Source organism: Leptonychotes weddellii, chromosome 5 (assembly GCF_054177405.1).
Source record: "Leptonychotes weddellii isolate Sample4059 chromosome 5, ASM5417740v2, whole genome shotgun sequence".
In the NCBI taxonomy this organism is placed as follows: Eukaryota; Metazoa; Chordata; class Mammalia; order Carnivora; family Phocidae; genus Leptonychotes; species Leptonychotes weddellii.
Genome location: NC_138373.1, coordinates 103,159,141 through 103,177,004, shown reverse-complemented (window position 1 = coordinate 103,177,004; position 17,864 = coordinate 103,159,141). Strand labels below are relative to the sequence as shown.

The 17,864-nt window shown below is 45.2% G+C and overlaps 1 protein-coding gene and 1 long non-coding RNA gene across 3 annotated transcripts in view; one reads left to right on the top strand and one right to left on the bottom strand.

Moving 5' to 3' along the window:
• Positions 1-5,232, top strand: part of LOC145721793 (uncharacterized) — a 13,038-nt gene extending 7,806 nt beyond the window's left edge. Inside the window, exons 3-4 of one of the 2 annotated variants that reach the window (XR_014145702.1) lie at positions 2,212-3,133; positions 4,355-5,232. This is a non-coding gene — a long non-coding RNA (uncharacterized LOC145721793). Of the gene's footprint in view, positions 1-2,211; positions 3,148-4,354 lie in introns of those variants that run through there. The other variant, XR_014145701.1, reaches the window with a different exon arrangement.
• DAZAP2 (DAZ associated protein 2) lies at positions 7-2,970 on the bottom strand. The gene is made up of 4 exons (XM_006735137.2): positions 2,831-2,970; positions 1,674-1,792; positions 1,016-1,261; positions 7-281 (listed from the first exon to the last, which is right to left on the bottom strand). Exons 1-4 carry the CDS (start codon positions 2,841-2,843, stop codon positions 153-155), a joined length of 507 nt encoding a protein of 168 aa, XP_006735200.1. The 5' UTR covers positions 2,844-2,970; the 3' UTR covers positions 7-152.
• Positions 5,233-17,864: the final 12,632 nt, after the last annotated feature.

Below are 17,864 nucleotides of genomic sequence, written 5' to 3'. Positions count from 1 at the left end.
TGAAAAGTGCCTGAAAGTTTGGGCACCAGAAAGACACCCCAACAACATGTGTCTAAACTGCAACTTCAGGTTAATAGGACTAAAGCAGTTACATTGTGAGAAGTGCTGAAGGTATGTGATGTCTTTCCCGGCACAGAGGTGGCCTTGGTTCTTCACCAGATGGTGTAGCCACCATCTGAGCCACCCATGAAGAAGTTTCCCTTCCGCTGAGTTACGAGGACATTGGCTCCCTGCATGACTGCAAGCTGAGCAGCGTTGGGAGGGCATCCCGGGGGTGGAGGCTGAAAGGAAAAGACAAGGTTGACTGGGCATAGGGCAGCTGAGACAAGGGAAATGGAAACGAGTGAAACAGGATCCGTTAGGAAGATGGCAATGTGCTGACCAATCGCATCTTAAAGCTAGTCCTGCCACCAACTTGGGTTGTAAAGCAGGTCTGTATTCTCTGTGAACCCAAAGATACAAACAGGAAAGAGCCTACCACTCACCTCAAAGGCGTTCTCACCTCATTTCAGGCATATGGTTTTGAGTGGATGGCCCTAGCAAGGACCATTTGGGCTCTAACTCTTATACATGGGCGAACTAAGCAGGAAACCAAACTACAACCTCTAGCATCTTTCCAAATGCTACTTAATAGGGACAACGCTTTCTCCAGTTTTAATCATCTTGTTTCCCGATGGAATGCCATGCTGATGGCAAATTTGGAGTAAATGCTTATGGAATGAATAAGGAATATTACTAGACCAGTACCAAGCTGGAACTGAAAAGGCAGCAGGCAGGACTCCTAAGATACGAAAACAAAGGAATCTGGTTAACTCAGACCCGAGGGAATGTACCAGATGCTACTGACTTTCCATAGTTCTCCTGCCCCCTCATCTGCTTTCTGCCTGACTACTGGAAATCGGTGTTATACTAATGCCACAGCTATTATCCAGGGACGGTGAAAGGATGAATATGTAATCTCTTCAGAAAGTTAAAATACACAAGAGCTGAGTTTTTCTGGTAAGGTCATACTCACAGGAATGTTGCCAGCGGTAGCCCCAGCTCCAAATCTGGCACCTGCATCATACCCTCCTTCCACCAGCACTGCTGAACCAGGTGGATAGATGGGACCAACTGGATAATAAGCCATAGGGATTGTGGAACCTAAAGGTCCAACAGCCACAGATTGGGCCATGGGAAGGTACAGTGAGGCGCCAGGAAATGCAGCTGACATGGTGGGGACTGTGGCAGCCCCTGGGTGCACAAAGCTCGGACGGTAGAGCTAGAAGAGGGAGAAGAGAAGGGAACGGGTTACTTTAAGACATTCCAATTTTAGATCTCTTTCATGAGTCAATTCTTAATTCTCCTTGTGCAGATTACACTGTGAGTTACACAAACTGCCTTTCCGCTGCCATTCAGTATTCTCCTGGGTCACTTCCTGCTATAGCTAATGTTAGGCTCAAGGAACGCAAACTCATCTTCTTAACCTCAGCCTGTGCCAAAAAACATAAAATAATCAGATAATGCCTTCTCAACCCCAACAGAAACTGCTGAAGTATACAGTGTTTCAGACTATTCATGTGAGCACTCTCTCCTCTTTGTGGAGAATAAATAAATATGTGGAGTCAGGCTTAGCTAAAGACTGAAAATGTGATCCAAGAGTATTCAGTTCAAGTCTAGTAAACTGGAAGCACCTCTGAGTAGGCAGGTGGAGCATCAGTATAGGGTGGAGCCTGAGGAAGATGCAAGGTCTGAGGGTACACTGGATTCCCAGGAGGCTGCACAGGGTAGGTTGGCTGCGTTGGATATTGACCTGGAAAACAAGATGAAAATGCACGTTGCCTACCATACAGAGCCACCAAAATGGGGCAGTACATATTGGGTAGCTAACCTAGTGGCAGCAAGCAGATTTGTAAACAGACTGCTCTGGAGGGCCTGATTTTTGAGGCCAAGAAAATAAGCATTTTCTTTGCACATTTATCCCACCTACACACGAAGATGGTGGATTCTAACTGGCCATAAAAGGCGCTCTTCCCATTAGCATACTGGTGTAAGGGAAAGTCTCGCTGGACCCAAGTTTCTCCATCGATGCAGGGCAGGTCTGGGCACCCGTTCCTGCCAATGTACCAACGGGAGGTACATCCTGCCTCCGCTCTGGGTGGTTTTCACAAGCCTAGTGTAACTGCCCACGACCTCGTTAAGTCACAGTGGTTATGATGATTTGCCCCATAGATTCCTACTCAAGGTCGACTTCCAAATAGAGTGAGTGGTGGAAGTGAACCTTCAGACTCGTCAGACTCGAGAGAAGATAAAGGGAAATGTCCTAAAAAACAGCTGAGGATCGTGTTCTGCCAGACACTAGTACAATCACAGGAACCGGGAGAACTTCGGGCCGCCATCGAAGGAAAGAGGAGAGAGACCCTTCTGCCCCCCGGCCCGCCCATCAGCGCCGGCACCTCACTAGTTAAGCCCGGGCGCCAGCCTCTGGTTCCGGAGCGCGGCGCCCCGCCTCCGCCGGCGCTCCATTGGCCTACCCAAATCCCTGCTCTAGCTCCCCATTTGCTCCTGCAGATGCCCATCATGACAAGCCTTTCCCCCCCCCCACCCCTCCACCCGAGCCCGCAGCTCCAAACTGCGCCACAGAGTTTAAGGAGGAAAGGGCCGAGAAGGAGCGAGTAGCCGTAGTTCGAGGATGACGAAGGCGTCTGGAGCAGCCCCCGGGACTGCAGCTGGCCCAGGACCGAGGCGCAGCTCGCCCCAAGCCTAGCGCTTGGCGACCCTGGGCTCCGGGCCCACTCGCTCCAGGCTAGCACGATTCCCCCCGACGACCCCAGCCGCCCCCTGTCCTTGCCTTTGCTGTTCATGGTGGCTGCTGGTCCGGTTCGGCTCGGCGTCGCGGACGGTTATTTTTTTCGTCCTCTTCCTGTTCGTAGTCACTTCCGTGTCACGTGACGATTCGTCCGCCTAGCGTCACCCGGCGCCCGAGTGCCGCTACCACCGGAAACCCCGCCCCTCCGCCCGGTCTCCAGTAGCTAGAGGAAGGGCTCGCGTGGGCTCGCGTGGTCCCGCCTACTCGCGAGCGTTGGCCCCGCCCCTTGGGTCTTGTCTTCCAACCCCCACCCGCGTCCTACGACGGGAAGAAAACCAAATACAGGTATTGTCTCAAAACAGGATTTTTTTTTTTTTTCTCTCGGGCGCTCGGAGGCAGAACCGCTAAACCATTCCCCGGAACCTTTTTACACCTACGCGCCGCAGCTCAAGGTCACCTCACCTTGACAGCCTTTCCACAAGGGGCAGGGATTTCTAATTACTTCTCTAACTGAAACATGCTCCCCAAACCTTGACCTATCGCGCAGTTTCCCTTCTACGAAGCCCGACATAAGCCTCAGCTCCGTCCAGATTTATTTTGCCAGTCCGGCTGTCATCTGTCCTTTTCTGAGGTAGACCATGGGTGGAAACTTCGCTGCCTTGTCTGTTCCACCGACAGGTGCCAGTTATTTACTTGGGTCGCTGTCTTTCTTCCCAAAAGGCAGGCCGTGCTCTGCTGTGTCCTCCACGGCAGCTAGCTCGAAAACCCGCACACTCGCGCTACCCAGGGAGTGCTGGTGGCCCTGCCCTGCCTTTGGTACTTGTTACAGGTGAGCTGTATGGTGCCTTGTGTATATTTTCTGTTTCGTCTCGCCCCTAACCTAATTGTCCTCAAGGGCAAAGATGCCATCCTTGAGGGCAGCAATTAAGGTTTTCCTTACATCCTTCATTTTAAAACATGCCTCCTGTGTGCAAGTACAGAGATGGAACTGAACAAGACATTTTTAATTTGGTTCAGACTAATACTAGTATTGAAAAGTCTATTATTTACCTTTTCCTGTATTTCTGACTCTAATCTTCTTGAAGGCAGCATAGTGTTAGACATTCACTCATTCAGCTTATTTGTGAAACACAGATCCACGCACTGTTCTAAAACAAAACAAAGCCCTTGCTCTCTTTTTTTTTTTTTTTTAAGATTTTATTTATTTATTTGACAAAGAGAGACACAGTGAGAGAGGGAACACAAGCAGGGGGAGTGGGAGAGGCAGGCTTCCCGCTGAGCAGGGAGCCCGATGTGGGACTCGATCCCAGGACCCCTGGAATCATGATCTGAGTTGAAGGCAGACGCTTAACGACTGAGCCACCCAGGTGCCCCTGGCCCTTGCTGTCTTGAAGTTCACCTTCTAGTGCCCGGGCTTGCGAACTTTTTACCACAATCCACAATGCTACGCTTTAAATCATGACCCAGCATACACACACATTTATAACAAAATTTTTTGACCTAGTACTTATCCTGCAACGTACAGTGCACTGTAGTATTTCCTATTCTCGTGTTTATTTTTTTCAGATCTGGTTGTGGTTTCTCATCCCACTAACAAGTCAGGACCCACAGCTTGAAAAACATTGTGTTTTAGTAGACCTGTATCTCCAGAGCCCTGTACTTTTCTTAGCATGAAGTTTGCAATCAGTAATTGGTTGGTAAAGGAGTGAGTAAATCCTTGAAGGTCAGATCAGAACAAATCTTCCCTGTATCCTAACTTTTCCAAATCAGATCCTAAATTGATTCCACCACAAAGCCTGAAACTGGAGAAGTCACTAACCTATCCTAACCCGTACCCCATGCTCAAGGCTTCAGAAAATAAAGGACTGAACCTAGGAAAGGTTTTTTTCCTTATTTCTCTCTGTGGCCTTTGGGGACCCTCTAATTGCGTTGACTAAAGCAGTTCGTGTCAATGTAAGTGTAAGAGGTGGCCCCTAAATCGAGATACTAGTTCGGGTTCTCACTCTGTCACCACCTGACTTTGGTCTTCATCTCTTCAGCTCCCACTTATCCCAGACTAGTTATTAATCAGATGCTGCACGGGTGACCTTACAGATGTAATCCATTGTCCATCGCAGACTGAGGAAAGGTGCAGATCAGGAAACTGTATCTCAGAGAAGTTAAGTAGTTGAACTAAGTTACACAGCTGCAAAGCCAGTATTCAAACTCAGGTTTGTGACTTTACAAGCATTGTTTTTAATTTGTTTACATTGTTTAATCTGTTTACATTGTTTTTTTTAAAGATTTTATTTATTTATTTGAGAGAGAATGAGACAGAGAGAGAGCATGAGAGCGGGGAGGATCAGAGGGAGAAGCAGACTCCCTGCTGAGGAGGGAGTCTGACGCGGGACTCGATCCCGGGACTCCAGGACCATGACCTGAGCCGAAGGCAGTCGCTTAACCAGCTGAGCCACCCAGGCGCCCCTGTTTACATTGTTTTTAAATCTGTTGCCTCTCAAGGTTTCATCATCTGCCAAAAAGGTCACACAATCCTTGCGTCACCTCCAACTCTACAGTCTGTTTTAGGGAAGGAAAGGAGCAAAGGGAAGTCTGAGGACAGAGGGGAAATGGGCAGAGCTGATAATCGGGTTGTAAATTTTGGTCAGGCCCTACCAGGTGTTAAAAATTCAGATACTTCGGGGCGCCTGGGTGGCTCAGATGGTTAAGCATCTGCCTTCGGCTCAGGTCATGATCCCAGGGTCCCGGGATCGAGCCCCACGTCTGGCTCCTGACTCGGCGGGGAGCCTGCTTCTCCCTTGCCCTCTGCCTCTCCCCTGCTCATGCTCTCGCTCTCTCTCTGTATCTCTCTGTTTCAAATGAATAAATAAAATCTTAAAAAAAAAAGAATTCAGATACTTCTACTGGATGGTAAAGAGCCATTGCCCCAAACCGTCTCCCCAAGTACACTTCTCTGCTCTGGCCCTCCACTGGAACCCACCCCAACCCAGGACCTAGCTCCAGCTAAGGCAAGTTGCCCTCAGATTGGTCAGTGCCTCCTCTACAGATGTTAGTTATTTTGCTTATCACTCTGGGACCTGGGCATAAAGCAAGCAAGGGCAGAGCCAAATGAGGTTACCAAGAGAAATGGAAGGGTCACAAACCACTGTTTTCTCTGGCAGGTGGATTAAGGAGCAACTGGCTACTTTCTTGGACAGGAGTCGAGAACCTTTCTATTTCCTTCCCCTTCTCCTGGGTTCCCCCACCAAGATGAAATGTTCATTTAGTCATTTATCAGACATCCTTTCTTGAATTAATTTAGCAACTATTTATTGAGCACCTATTATGTGCAGGGCCCTGTGATAGGCACTAGGGAAACAGTAGTGAAGAAGCAGGCTTAGTCCCTACCCTCCCAGAACTTAGTCTACCTAAAGTAAACAGATAACCATAACGTAATGTGACTAGCGCTGACATAAGGACAGTAGGGGGTGTGCTCCTAATCTCTTCCACTGGGCTCAGGGAGGGCTTCCTGCTGGTAGTGATGTTGGATAGGAAATCTGAAGGCTGAGTGGAAGTTTAGCAAGCGAAGGGAATTCCTCCAAGAAGGAACAGCTTATGCAAACGCCTGGAAATGAGAGAGCTTATGGAAAGAGAGGACACGAAAACAGTTCAGTATAGCAGGAGCATGGAATGAGAGGTGAGGTCTAGTAAGACATGATGGTAAAGAGAGAAACAGGAGCCAGACCACGCAGGGGACCTTGGAGCTTAAAGAGGATCCGATCTTAAGACATTGGATTCTAACTAAGGGCACCAGTTAGCCACTGAAGAGTTTTAAGCAGAAAAGTGACATGATCCTGTTTTTATTTTAGAAATAGCTTTCTGGCTACAAAATGTAGACTAGATTATAAGGGGACAGGAGTGGAAATATGTCTGGGAGAGCTAGAATACCAAGTAGTAATTTTAGTGAGTGATGATGGCAGACTGGCCCAGGGAAATGGCAGGGGGTAGAAAGAAGGAGGGCAGCATTCCAGAACTATTTAGGAGGCAGAAACAACTGGACTAATACTCAGGATTAATGTGTCCAGAATTAATTAAGAGAATTAATGTCAGGGATGAAAACTACATAAAGTGAAAAGACAAATGACAAATTAGAGAAAAGATAGTGGTGATTTGTATCACAAAGGGCTAATCTCCCTGTCCCAGAACTCATAGACATCAGTAAGTACATGACCAGCCATTAGAAAAAGTAGCAAATGACATTTACACAGTTCAGAGAAAAGGAAATACAAATGGCTTTTAAACATATGAAATGATGTTCAGCTTCACTCTTAATAAGAAAAAGGCAAATTAAAACCACACAAACACCATTATCAGATTGGTAAAATCCAAACATTTGCTAACTTTATTGGCAGTGCTGTGAATAAACACACTAGTTTATTTTTGGGGGTTTTTTTTAGTTTTAATTCCAGTTAGTTAACATACAGTGTAATATTAGTTTCAGGTGTACATATAGTAATTCAACACTTCCATACAACACTAGATGGTACCAAAACAAGTGCGCTCCTTAATCCCCATCACCTATTTCACCCATCCCCCCACACCCCTCCCCTCTGGTAACCATCAGTTCTCTGTAATTAAGTCTGCTTCTTGGTTTGTGTGTCTCTCTTAGTTTTTTCCTTTGCTTCTTTGTCTTGTTTCTTAAATTCCACATATGAGTGAAATCATATGGTATTTGTCTTTCTCTGACTACAATCTAATTTATTGATGGTGGGAGTATAAATTGGCACAACTCCTATTGGGTTAATTTGGCAATATCTATCAAAACTATACAGTACCATCCCCACTACTTTTTTTTTTTTTTTTTTAAGATTTTATTCATTTGTCAGAGAGCGAACACAAACGGGGAGCGGCAGGCAGAAGGAGAGGAGGAAGCAGGCTCGATGCGGGACTCGATCCCAGGATCTCGGGATCATGACCTGAGCCGAAGGCAGATGCTTAACCGACTGAGTCCCACTATCCTCACTTCTAGAAATGGTCCCTACGGATATATTTGCACTCATGAGAAACACTGTGTATAAGGTGTTCACTGCAGCATTGTAATAGCAAAAGACTAGAAAAAATCCATATGTCCAGGGTGCCTGGGTGGCTCAGTTGGTTAAGCGTCTGCCTTCGGCTCAGATCATGATACCAGGGTCCTGGGATCGAGTTGCACAGCGGCCTCCTTGTTCCCTGGGGAGTCTGCTTCTCCCTCTGCCCCTCCTCCCACTCGTTCTCTCAATCTCTCTTTCCCTCTCTCTCTCTCAAATAAAATATTTTTAAAAAAGAAATAACCCATATGTCCATCAATAGGGAACTAGTAAAGTAAATCTTAGTACGTCCATACAGTTAAATACTGTGTGGCTGTAACAAAGAATGAGAAAGCTCTGCAAAATATTTTTTTTTAATAAAAAAAGGTTCAGAACAGTGTGGTTAGCATGATGCCTTTTGTAAAAGAGCAGGAAAACCAAGAATATTCATTAGCGTTTGAGTAAAGAAATTCTGAAAGAATACACAAGACACCTATAGAAGTGGTTACTGGTTGGCATGGGGAGACGGAGGCAAAAGTGAGACTTTTCACTGTATACCTTTAAATGTTTTTTAAAATTTTTAACCATGTGAATGTTTACCAAGTAAAAAATTAAAACCGTGCTAGCACACCTATTTAAATGGCTAATATAAAAAGCCTGAATATTTCAAGTGTTAGAATGTAGAGCTACTAGAACTCTCACACACTGCTGGTAAGAGCGTAAAATGGTACAACCACTTTGAAAACAGTATGGCAGGATCTTTAAAAGTTAAACATACACATAGAACTACCCTATGATCCAGCAATTGCACTACTACGTATTTACCCAAAGGATACAAAAATACTGATTTGAAGGGGCACATATACCCCAATGTTTATTGCAGGATTATCAACAATAGCCAAAGTATGGAAAGAGCCCAAATGTTCATCAACTGATGAATGGATAAAGGAGATGTGGTATATATATATACAATGGAATACTATTCAGCCATAAGAAAGAATGAAATCTTGCCATTTGCAATGACATGGATGGAGCTAGAATGTATTATGCTAGGTGAAATAAGTCAGAGAAAGACAAATGCCATATGATTTCACTTGTGTGGAATTTAAGAAACAAAATAGATGAACATAGGTGGGGAAAAAAAGAGAGAGGCAAACCATAAAACAGATTCCTAACTATAGAGAACAAACTGAGGGTTGCTGGAAGGGAGATGGGCAGGGGGATGGATTAGATGGGTGATGGGTATTAAGGAGTGTACTTACGATGAGCAGTGAGTATTGTATGTAGGTGATGAATCACTGGATTCTACTCCTGGAACTAATATTGTACTATATGTTGACTAACTGGAATTTATTTTTCTTAAAGATTTATTTATTTATTTTACAGACAGAGACAGAGAGCAGGGGGGAGGGGGAGAGGGAGAGAGTCTCAAGCAGAATCCCTGCTGAGCGTGGAGGCAGCTCATGACCCTGAGATCAGACCTGAGCTGAAACCAAGAGTTGGATGCTTAACCAACTGAGCCACCCGGGTGCCCCACTAACAGGAATTTAAATAAAAATTTGAATTAAAAAAATAAACAAACAATAAACAAAGTAATTTTTTTTTTAAGTTAGACATTCACATACCATATGATCCAGCCATTCTACTTCCATTAGCCCAAGAGAAATGAAAGCATATGAGGACAAAAAGACTTACCAGGATATTTATAACAGCTTTATTTGTAACAGCCCCAAACTGGAAACAACACAATGAACGTCAGTAGGTCAATGGATAAACAAATTGTGGTATTGCCATACAATAAAAAGGAATGAACTGTGGATCCACACAACTTGGATAATGTCAGTTATGCTGCATGAAAGAAACCTAACCCAAAAAAAAGAGAGAGAATGTATACTGTAGGATTCCATTTATATAAAATTTTGGAAAATACAAAATTGATCTGTAGTGACAAAAAGCCTGGGGGAGGAGGAGGGAGAGATGGACTCTGGGAAACTTTGGGGGGTGATGGATATGTTCGTTATCTTGATTGTGGAAATGGTTTCATGGCTGAATACATATGTCAAAATTTATCAAATTGTACATTTTAAAAAAGATTTTATCTATTTATTTGACAGAGACACAGCGAGAGAGGGAACACAAGCAGAGGGAGTGGGAGAGGGAGAAGCAGGCTTCCCGCTGAGCAGGGAGCCCGATGCGGGGCTCGATCCCAGGACCCTGGGATCATGACCTGGGCCGAAGGCAGATGCCCAACGACTGAGCCACCCAGGAGCCCCAAATTGTACATTTGAAATGTGCAATTTATTGTGTCAGTTATACCTCAATACAGGTATTTTTAAAAATAATGTTGGGGACACCTGGGTGGCTCAGTCGTTAAGCGTCTGCCTTTGGCTCAGGTCATGACCCAGCGTCGTGGGATTGAGTCCCACATCGGGCTTCCTGCTCTGCGGGGAGTCTGCTTCTCCCTCTCCCTCTACCTGCCGCTCCCCCCTGCTTGTACACTCTCTCTCTCTCTCTCTGACAAATAAATAAAATATTTTTAAAAATAATAATGTTGGGATGAAGAAGAGGGAAAAGCCAAGGATGATGGCTAATGAACTGCTAATGTGCCTGGGAAGACAGATGCTGGGACCAAAATTAGGACAGAACTTGGTAAGTGCTGCAGTAGAGATGGGCAAACTGTCTGAGGGCTCAAAGAATCCCCTTGCCTCCTCCTGCTCGGTCCCCACTCCCAATTAATCAGGCTGGGTAGAGCTTTTTAATGTACCTTTCTTGAATACCTACTATGTGTTCTGCTCTTGACTCATGTAACTGAAAGAACAAAACCACCTCCCATTTTCCAGCCCAAAGAGGGAGGGCAGAGGTTTGTGGACGAATCCAATCTGGCTCTTTGAAGCAGCCTTTTCAAAGCTTTGGCTGGTTTTTTGTGTAACTAGGGAACAAGGATTACAAGATACAGGACTCAGAAATGGACCCTCCTTTCTTATTCCAGGCCAGCCTTTGTAGGAGAGGCACTAACACTGCTCTGCATAATAATGCAAAGGGCTAACTCCGCCTGGCTGGGGCAGCCCAGTAAATCCTGGGGCAGTGTCTCTTCTGGGGTTTGATCGGTTTTTCTCAATGTGAAATCAGAAGCCACCTGCATCAGAATCATCCCATGCTCATTAAAAGTGCAAAGTAATGGGAGTAATACAAACACACATCGACATTTGCCGGTTTGGGGGTGGAGATTGCATTTTCTTCTTCAAGGTGTGTGTTTGTGTTCAGAGGTTACTTACTTTCCAAAAGACAGAAGAATAGAGCCTCATCTGCATCTCAGTCTGGCCAAGAGACTGGAAGGGTTCTGGACTTGGGTGCCAGCCTCCTCTAGACAGTTCTGCGGGTGGACTCTGTGCCAAAGCTCACTGGGACACCTGCTCTGTGGTGCCTTTCCCCTGGTGCCACACACACCCCCATTCACCTCTTCCAGACACACACACACACACCCATTTACCTCTTCCAGACTGACACACACACACCCATTCACCTCTTCCAGACACACACACACACACCCATTTACCTCTTCCAGACTGACACACACACACCCATTCACCTCTTCCAGACACACACACACCCCCATTCACCTCTTCCAGACACACACACACACACACCCATTTACCTCTTCCAGACTGACACACACACACCCATTCACCTCTTCCAGACACACGCACACACACACACACCCCCATTCACCTCTTCCAGACACACACACGCACACACACACACATACCCATTCACCTCTTCGAGACTGAATTTGTCAGATTTAGGGAAATACACTGGAGGTAGCTGAGGAACAAGAGGGAGGAAGGGCCTGGGACTTCCCAGAAAGAAGTGGGGGTTTGAAGGAGGAGTTTCTAGGGAGAGAAGCAGACCTGAGGACAGGGAGCCAGGTTAGGGTCTGGGCTACCTCCATGAAAGGAACAAACTCTTAAATAAAAAGATTGAACTCCTCAGCTGTTTTTCACTTGGATTATAGGGAAAGTTAAAGGCAAATTTTTAAGCTTTCCCTTAGTCATTGGAATTCTCTTTAGTTGTCCCCCAACCCTCTTTGTATAAAGAACACTTTGTGTAGTCACGTTGGGGAGAATTCATAGCCCTGCCCCACTGTGAATATAGTTGCATTTCATCCAGAGGAACCACACCAGGCATGCTAGGCTGTGACCAGCAGCCAAGTGAGTGGCCCAAGACCAAATGGAACAGAAGGTCAAGCAGAAGATTTGGGAGACAGGCGTGAGACAAACCTTGCCTTGCATTCCACTTCCCCAAATACACTAGAGAGAGGTGACCCTTAAAATGGAGGGAAATACAAACAAAAAAAAAAAGATGAAAATGCTGACACTTGGGTTTCATATACATTATCTCAGTCAACACGTACAAAACCTTAGGAGTGAGTGTTATTCCCATTCTACAAATAGGAAACTACGGCTTAAAAAAGCTAACTTGCGCAAGGTTACACAGCTAGTAAGCGACCATGGTCACATCTGAACACAGATCTGTGGATCTGATTGGATTATAATGTCTCCTACTTGCTTCTGTGGTGATGGGGGTTTGCCGTCACAGCAGTTAACTACTGTTCATGCCCCAGGGACATCTGTTAGTCTCCATTCTATAGAACTTTGTCTTATTTGATGCTTTCAAGCCTATCTGCTTCTGTAGTTCACGGAAATAATCAAGATGTAAAAAAGGGAAAATAATAAAATCAAAGGTTCGTGGAACGCATTGTGAAATGCTTCTCTCTTGGGACTGGTGGGCTTTATCATCCAGAGGACTTAGGAAGACACAATATAAAGAACATGGAATGTGAAAGAAAATGTAGGCTCTACCCCCGGTCTGCTCCTCGCCAGCTGTTTGGCCTTAGACAAGTCACTTAACCTCTCTGAGCCTCAGTTTTCTCATCTTGAATATTCCTACCTCAGAGATTTGGTGTGAAGGTCAAAGAAGATAAATGATAAATACTTCTTGAGCTATAGAATGCAACCTGTCTCTTAGTTAATATAAGTATTAACTCTATCAGATTTGCTGAAGCTGCTTTTTTTATTGCAAGGAAGGATAGCCCCTCTGGCCACTTCCTGGGCACAGTCTCTCTGCAAGCAGGAATCAGGGGCCTTTAGCCAAGTTAAATTAATGGTGGTTGACTCTGCCAATTTATTTCCTACTCCAGGCTTTCTTTCCCTCTTATCTACACATCTGCATGTCAGGAATAAATTTCCTTTTCCTACAATATCATTTTTTGATGGAAACTTCCAGACTTACTCAGATGGGAGAAAGGAGGGGGGAGAACAAAAGACCACATTTCTTCAGCATTTCAATCAACAACCTCATTTTCTTCTAACAGTTGAAGTGAACTTCTTATGAATAATGGATGATGGCCTGATGAATATGCACATAGCCTATTATGCCTGTGAGGTTTGGTAAATAATTTATGAGCTAAAATGTTCCTCACCTTGTTACTGTACAAAAATTATGAAAAAAACCACACATATTTACCCTTTGAGCTAGTAGGGTGATCTGTCAGAGTGACAGCAGCCTAGTAATACCGTTCTACATCATTGCTGAAATTAAATAGAATAAAATATACACATTTCAGGGTGGGAGGTCTGTAAAAAAAAATGGAGTATGCAGAGCCATACTCTGTGTCACATACAAGTTTTCAAAAATTCTGGCTTCTCAGGGGAAAAAAAAAGAAGAAGAAAAAAACCCTTCTGACTTCTCACCTTAAAATATCCCACACTGTTAACAGTACTCAGGGACCTCCTCCTCCATCACCCATTCTCACAAGGACTTCAATATGACCAGTCAAGATGGGCAACAGTTTCCTTGTTTCGTGAAAACTGGCCAACCACAAGCTATAACATGGTAAAATTTAAGACTCCAGAGATTTAAAAAAAAAAAAAATCCTAATAGCTTTCAGAGAGAACAAGCAGGTAAGCACAGAGAGGGGAATAAACTGGCAGAGAAGCACTTGGAAATGCATCGCTGTCTTCTCCCAGTTGAGAGCTTTTTCCTTCTGACCAACCTGCCTCCCCACTGTTATCATCCTCCAACTCACTCCCACCTGCCCACACCTCATTACCTTAGCAACAGCAGTGATGCCTCTAATCTGGTGATTAGAGAGGGGGAGGGGCAAAATTAACTATGGACACAAGGATGGTGTTGGGGAAAATAGGCATGGATCCTGGGGAAATTTGATTGTTCCATGACAATTTTTGAAGACCTGAAACTGGGTTAGTTCTCAAGGCAGGGAAGATAGGACACCAGGGATTATTTGCTCAGATTCCCAGGGCTTTCTAGGAATGGAGTACAGTGCCAAGGGAGACTCTTCCTATCAACAGCCTCTTGCTGCCCCCCTGATACGCTTAGTGCTTGGAGGAGATCCGACAAAAGAGGAAACATAAGGCCCTGCCCCACATCTGTTGGGGAAACCAATATATTCTCCAGAAAAAGAATGAATGGCCTATAAACTACAAATTATATAATGAAGTCATTGGAACAATGATGTAATTAAAATAATACTAATTAGAACAATGTGGTATTATTCAAGAAGGCTTTGGGAGGAGATAAACCTTGAGTGGAGTTTGCAAAGAAAGAACCTAATTAAACTGAAAGATTGAAGGTATATATGGCCAGGCCTTCCTGATGTGGGCCCTGCCTATCTTTCCAGCCCCATTTTGTGCAACTCCCATTTGCTGTGTTCCAGCCATATTGATCCTATTTCCGTTTCTTGAAGGCCAAGTTCTTCCCTGCCTCATGGCCTCTGTGCCCTGCCTCTGCTTCTGCCTTTGCTGTTCTTCTGCCTCCTGCTTATCCTGTCTTTTACACTTTGCCTTATATTTGACTCCTTCAGAGAGGTCTGTCCTGCCCCGCCCCCCAGCGTTACTCTTTTGTACCACCTTGTTTTCTTAAACATCATGTGTAATGATGTATTTGTGTTTATTTTTTTGTTGAATGTCTGTTTCCCTAGTAGACTATAAATTCCAAGGGAGCAGTCTGTTTTGTCTTCCACTGGACACTTAGCACCCAGCCCAGTGTCTGGCACACAGTAGATAATAACTATTTGTTAAAGAAATGTAGGCTCAGAAGGCATGGGAAGTGGGAGTTCAGGAGAAAAAGAAAATGTGCAGGAGTTTTCTTTGGCCTGGGAAGCAGAAGGAAGGCACTGGCAACATCGTTCTCTACCCATCCATGAAAATATTTATATTGTTGAAGCTTTTTTCTGATTATCAAATATATACTTATTCCAAAGAAAGACTGTACTGCAATATTAAAAAAAAAAAACCCTGTATTACAAGTGTTGGAGGGGATGTGAAACAACTAGAACTCTCATATGTTACTACTGAGGACATAAATTGGTTCAAACATTGTTGAAAACTAGCAGAATCTACAAAAATTAAATATATACTCCAAACCTAGCAATTCCACTCCTCAGGATTTACCCAGGAGAAATGAGTGCATATACTCACCAAAAGACTTGTACAAGAATGTTTATAGCAGCTTTATCCATATAAGGGACAAACACAGGAAGAGCCCAAATGCCCATCAATAGAATGGATAAATTGTGGCATAATTATGCAATGGAATACATACAGCAATAAAAAAAGAACAAACAGTACTGCTAGACACAACAACATGGATAAATCTCAGAAACATATGTTGGGTGACAGAAGGCAGACACGAGCACATACTGTCTGATTCCATTTATATGAAGTTCAAGAACCACAAAACTAATCTATGGGGACAGAACTCAGAATAGTGGTAACTGGGAGTTTATTGACTATCAAGGAGCACAGGAGAGTCTTTCTTGGGTGTTGGAAATGCTTTTTTTTTTTTTTAAGTAGGCTGCATACCCAATGTGGGGTTTGAACTCAACCCTGCGATCAAGAGTTGCATCCTCTACTGACTGAACCAGCCAGGTGCCCAGAAATGCTCTATATCTTGTTGTGAGTAGTGATTTATAATTACGTAAAAATTCAAGTTGTACATTTAAGACTTAGGTACTTTACTGTGTGCACATGTTAGACCCGAATAAAAAAATTAAACGTACAAAAAAGTTAATATATGCTCATCAGAAATTCAAGCAATGCAGGGTGCCTGGGTGGCTTGGTTGGTTGGGCGACTGCCTTTGGCTCAGGTCATGATCCTGGAGTCCCAGGATCGAGTACCTCGTTGGGCTTCTTGCTCAGCAGGGAGTCTGCTGCTCCCTCCCCCCTTGCTTCTCCCTCTTGCCCATGTTCTCTCTCTGTCAAATAAATAAATAAAATATTAAAAAAAAAAACTATCCTTGACATTTACGTCATTCAAAGCATTTGATCTGTGTGTAGCACCAAACCAAGTCACATAGACTAAGAGTTTCTGCCTTCGTGTAACAACGTTCAATAGCAAGACTGTGCCCCTCCTTCACACAGAGTAGTAGGAAATACAAAAATGATTAAGTCACAGCCTGTGCTCTCGAGGAATTTACAATCTGAGGGGAAAGGGGAGGGGAAAGACCATAGAGACTACAGACAGACCAAACAAAACTCCCAAGAGCTGTAATACCATGACGTGTCAGAGTTTCACAATGCCATTAAAATGGATGCAACTATGGGACACCTGGGTGGCTCAGTTGGCTAAGTGTCTGCCTTTGGCTCGGATCATGATCCCAGGGTGCTGGGATCCAGTCCCACATTGGGCTCCCTGCTCGAGCCTGCTTCTCCCTCTACCTGCCGCTCCCCCTGCTTGTGCTCTCTCTGACAAATAAATAAAATCTTTTAAAAAAACGGATGCAACTATCATACAGGGACTGATACCTTACAACTGTATAGAGCTTATAGTTTCCTAAGTGCTTTCACATACAGCCTATTAAACTTCTTAACCCTATGAAGTAGTGATTATAGATAGAACCCTCATTTTGTAAGTAATGAAGAAGTTAAGCTGCTTGCCTGGACTGTGAGCAGGGGAGTTGGGACTCAACACCTAAATATTCTGACTCCTAATCCATTGGTTTCTTATAAATCTGCCAGCAGCCCTATCTCCTCACCCTCAGGTAGAAACAGCGAAGAGCTAGAACCGCTAGAACCGGAGCCCTGCGGGCCAGACAAATGATAATGTCAGGCCTCAAGAGGAAAGCCTCGGTGAGCAGGACCCCTGGGTGTGAGCAAGCTCCAGGCAACATTCTGGAAAAGTGTGTAGTAGTGATGGTGTGGGGCCATGTGGTGCTGCTCCCCGTCTTCTCCCCTGCAGTGTCTTCCACCAGGGGGCTTAAAGAACAGTCCTGGGAGGGCTGGGGGCTCCACTTCCCTTCTCCTCACACTATGGAACACTCTCTCCCCGCTCCCCGTTAACCACCAAATTGGGGGGGGGGACAGGCGGGCAGAGGGGTGCACCCAGACCGATAGCAGGCCACCACCATCACTGAATTTACAGAGCCTCCCTCCTCAATTTTTCTCCCGTCGTTCCTTCTCTTCTCCTTTGGTCTTCCAACTCCTTCCTCTTCCGCTTGTCAACTACTTCTCCAATCTGCTTTACCCTCGGCCCCAAACTCTACCTCTTCGAATCCCTTCCCCTTAGCCTACCTTCAAAGGCCTCTAGAGAAACCAAACAGTCCGCACCATCACCACCAGCAAAGCAGAACGTTGTTCTTCTCCAATCTACTGAACTTTTTTTTTTATATTTTCTTGTCCACTTGGACAGGAAGGCAGGGAAGTTGTCTTGACAGCCCACAACCAACCGCCAGTGGGGTGAGGGGGGAGGGAGCATTCAGGACCTGGGTCCCCTCCCTGAAATGGAGCCAGGGCACAACCAACTGGAGGTTCGACGCTGGCTGAACGCCCTCTAAGCCCCCCACTCCTGTCTCGAGCTGGGGTTCTGGCTCGGGGCTTGGGAATGGACCTGAACTTGACTTTCGACGATGAGGAGCACAGTTGACTAACTAGAGAGGAAAGGCGGCGGTGGCTGGGAGTCCCCGCCCCAACCCTAGGCCGAAGGGAATGTGGCATAGGGTCCCCACTTCGGACTCCCGC

What these genes read in the sequence shown, in the direction of transcription:
- DAZAP2 (XM_006735137.2), bottom strand. An exon ending in CTCCACCTGCCTACTCAGAG is followed by an intron (nt 1,262 to 1,673) that starts GTGCTTCCAGTT and finishes TCCCTCTTCTAG; the next exon opens with CTCTACCGTCCGAGCTTTGT. An exon ending in CTACCGCTGGCAACATTCCT is followed by an intron (nt 282 to 1,015) that starts GTGAGTATGACC and finishes TTTTCCTTTCAG; the next exon opens with CCTCCACCCCCGGGATGCCC.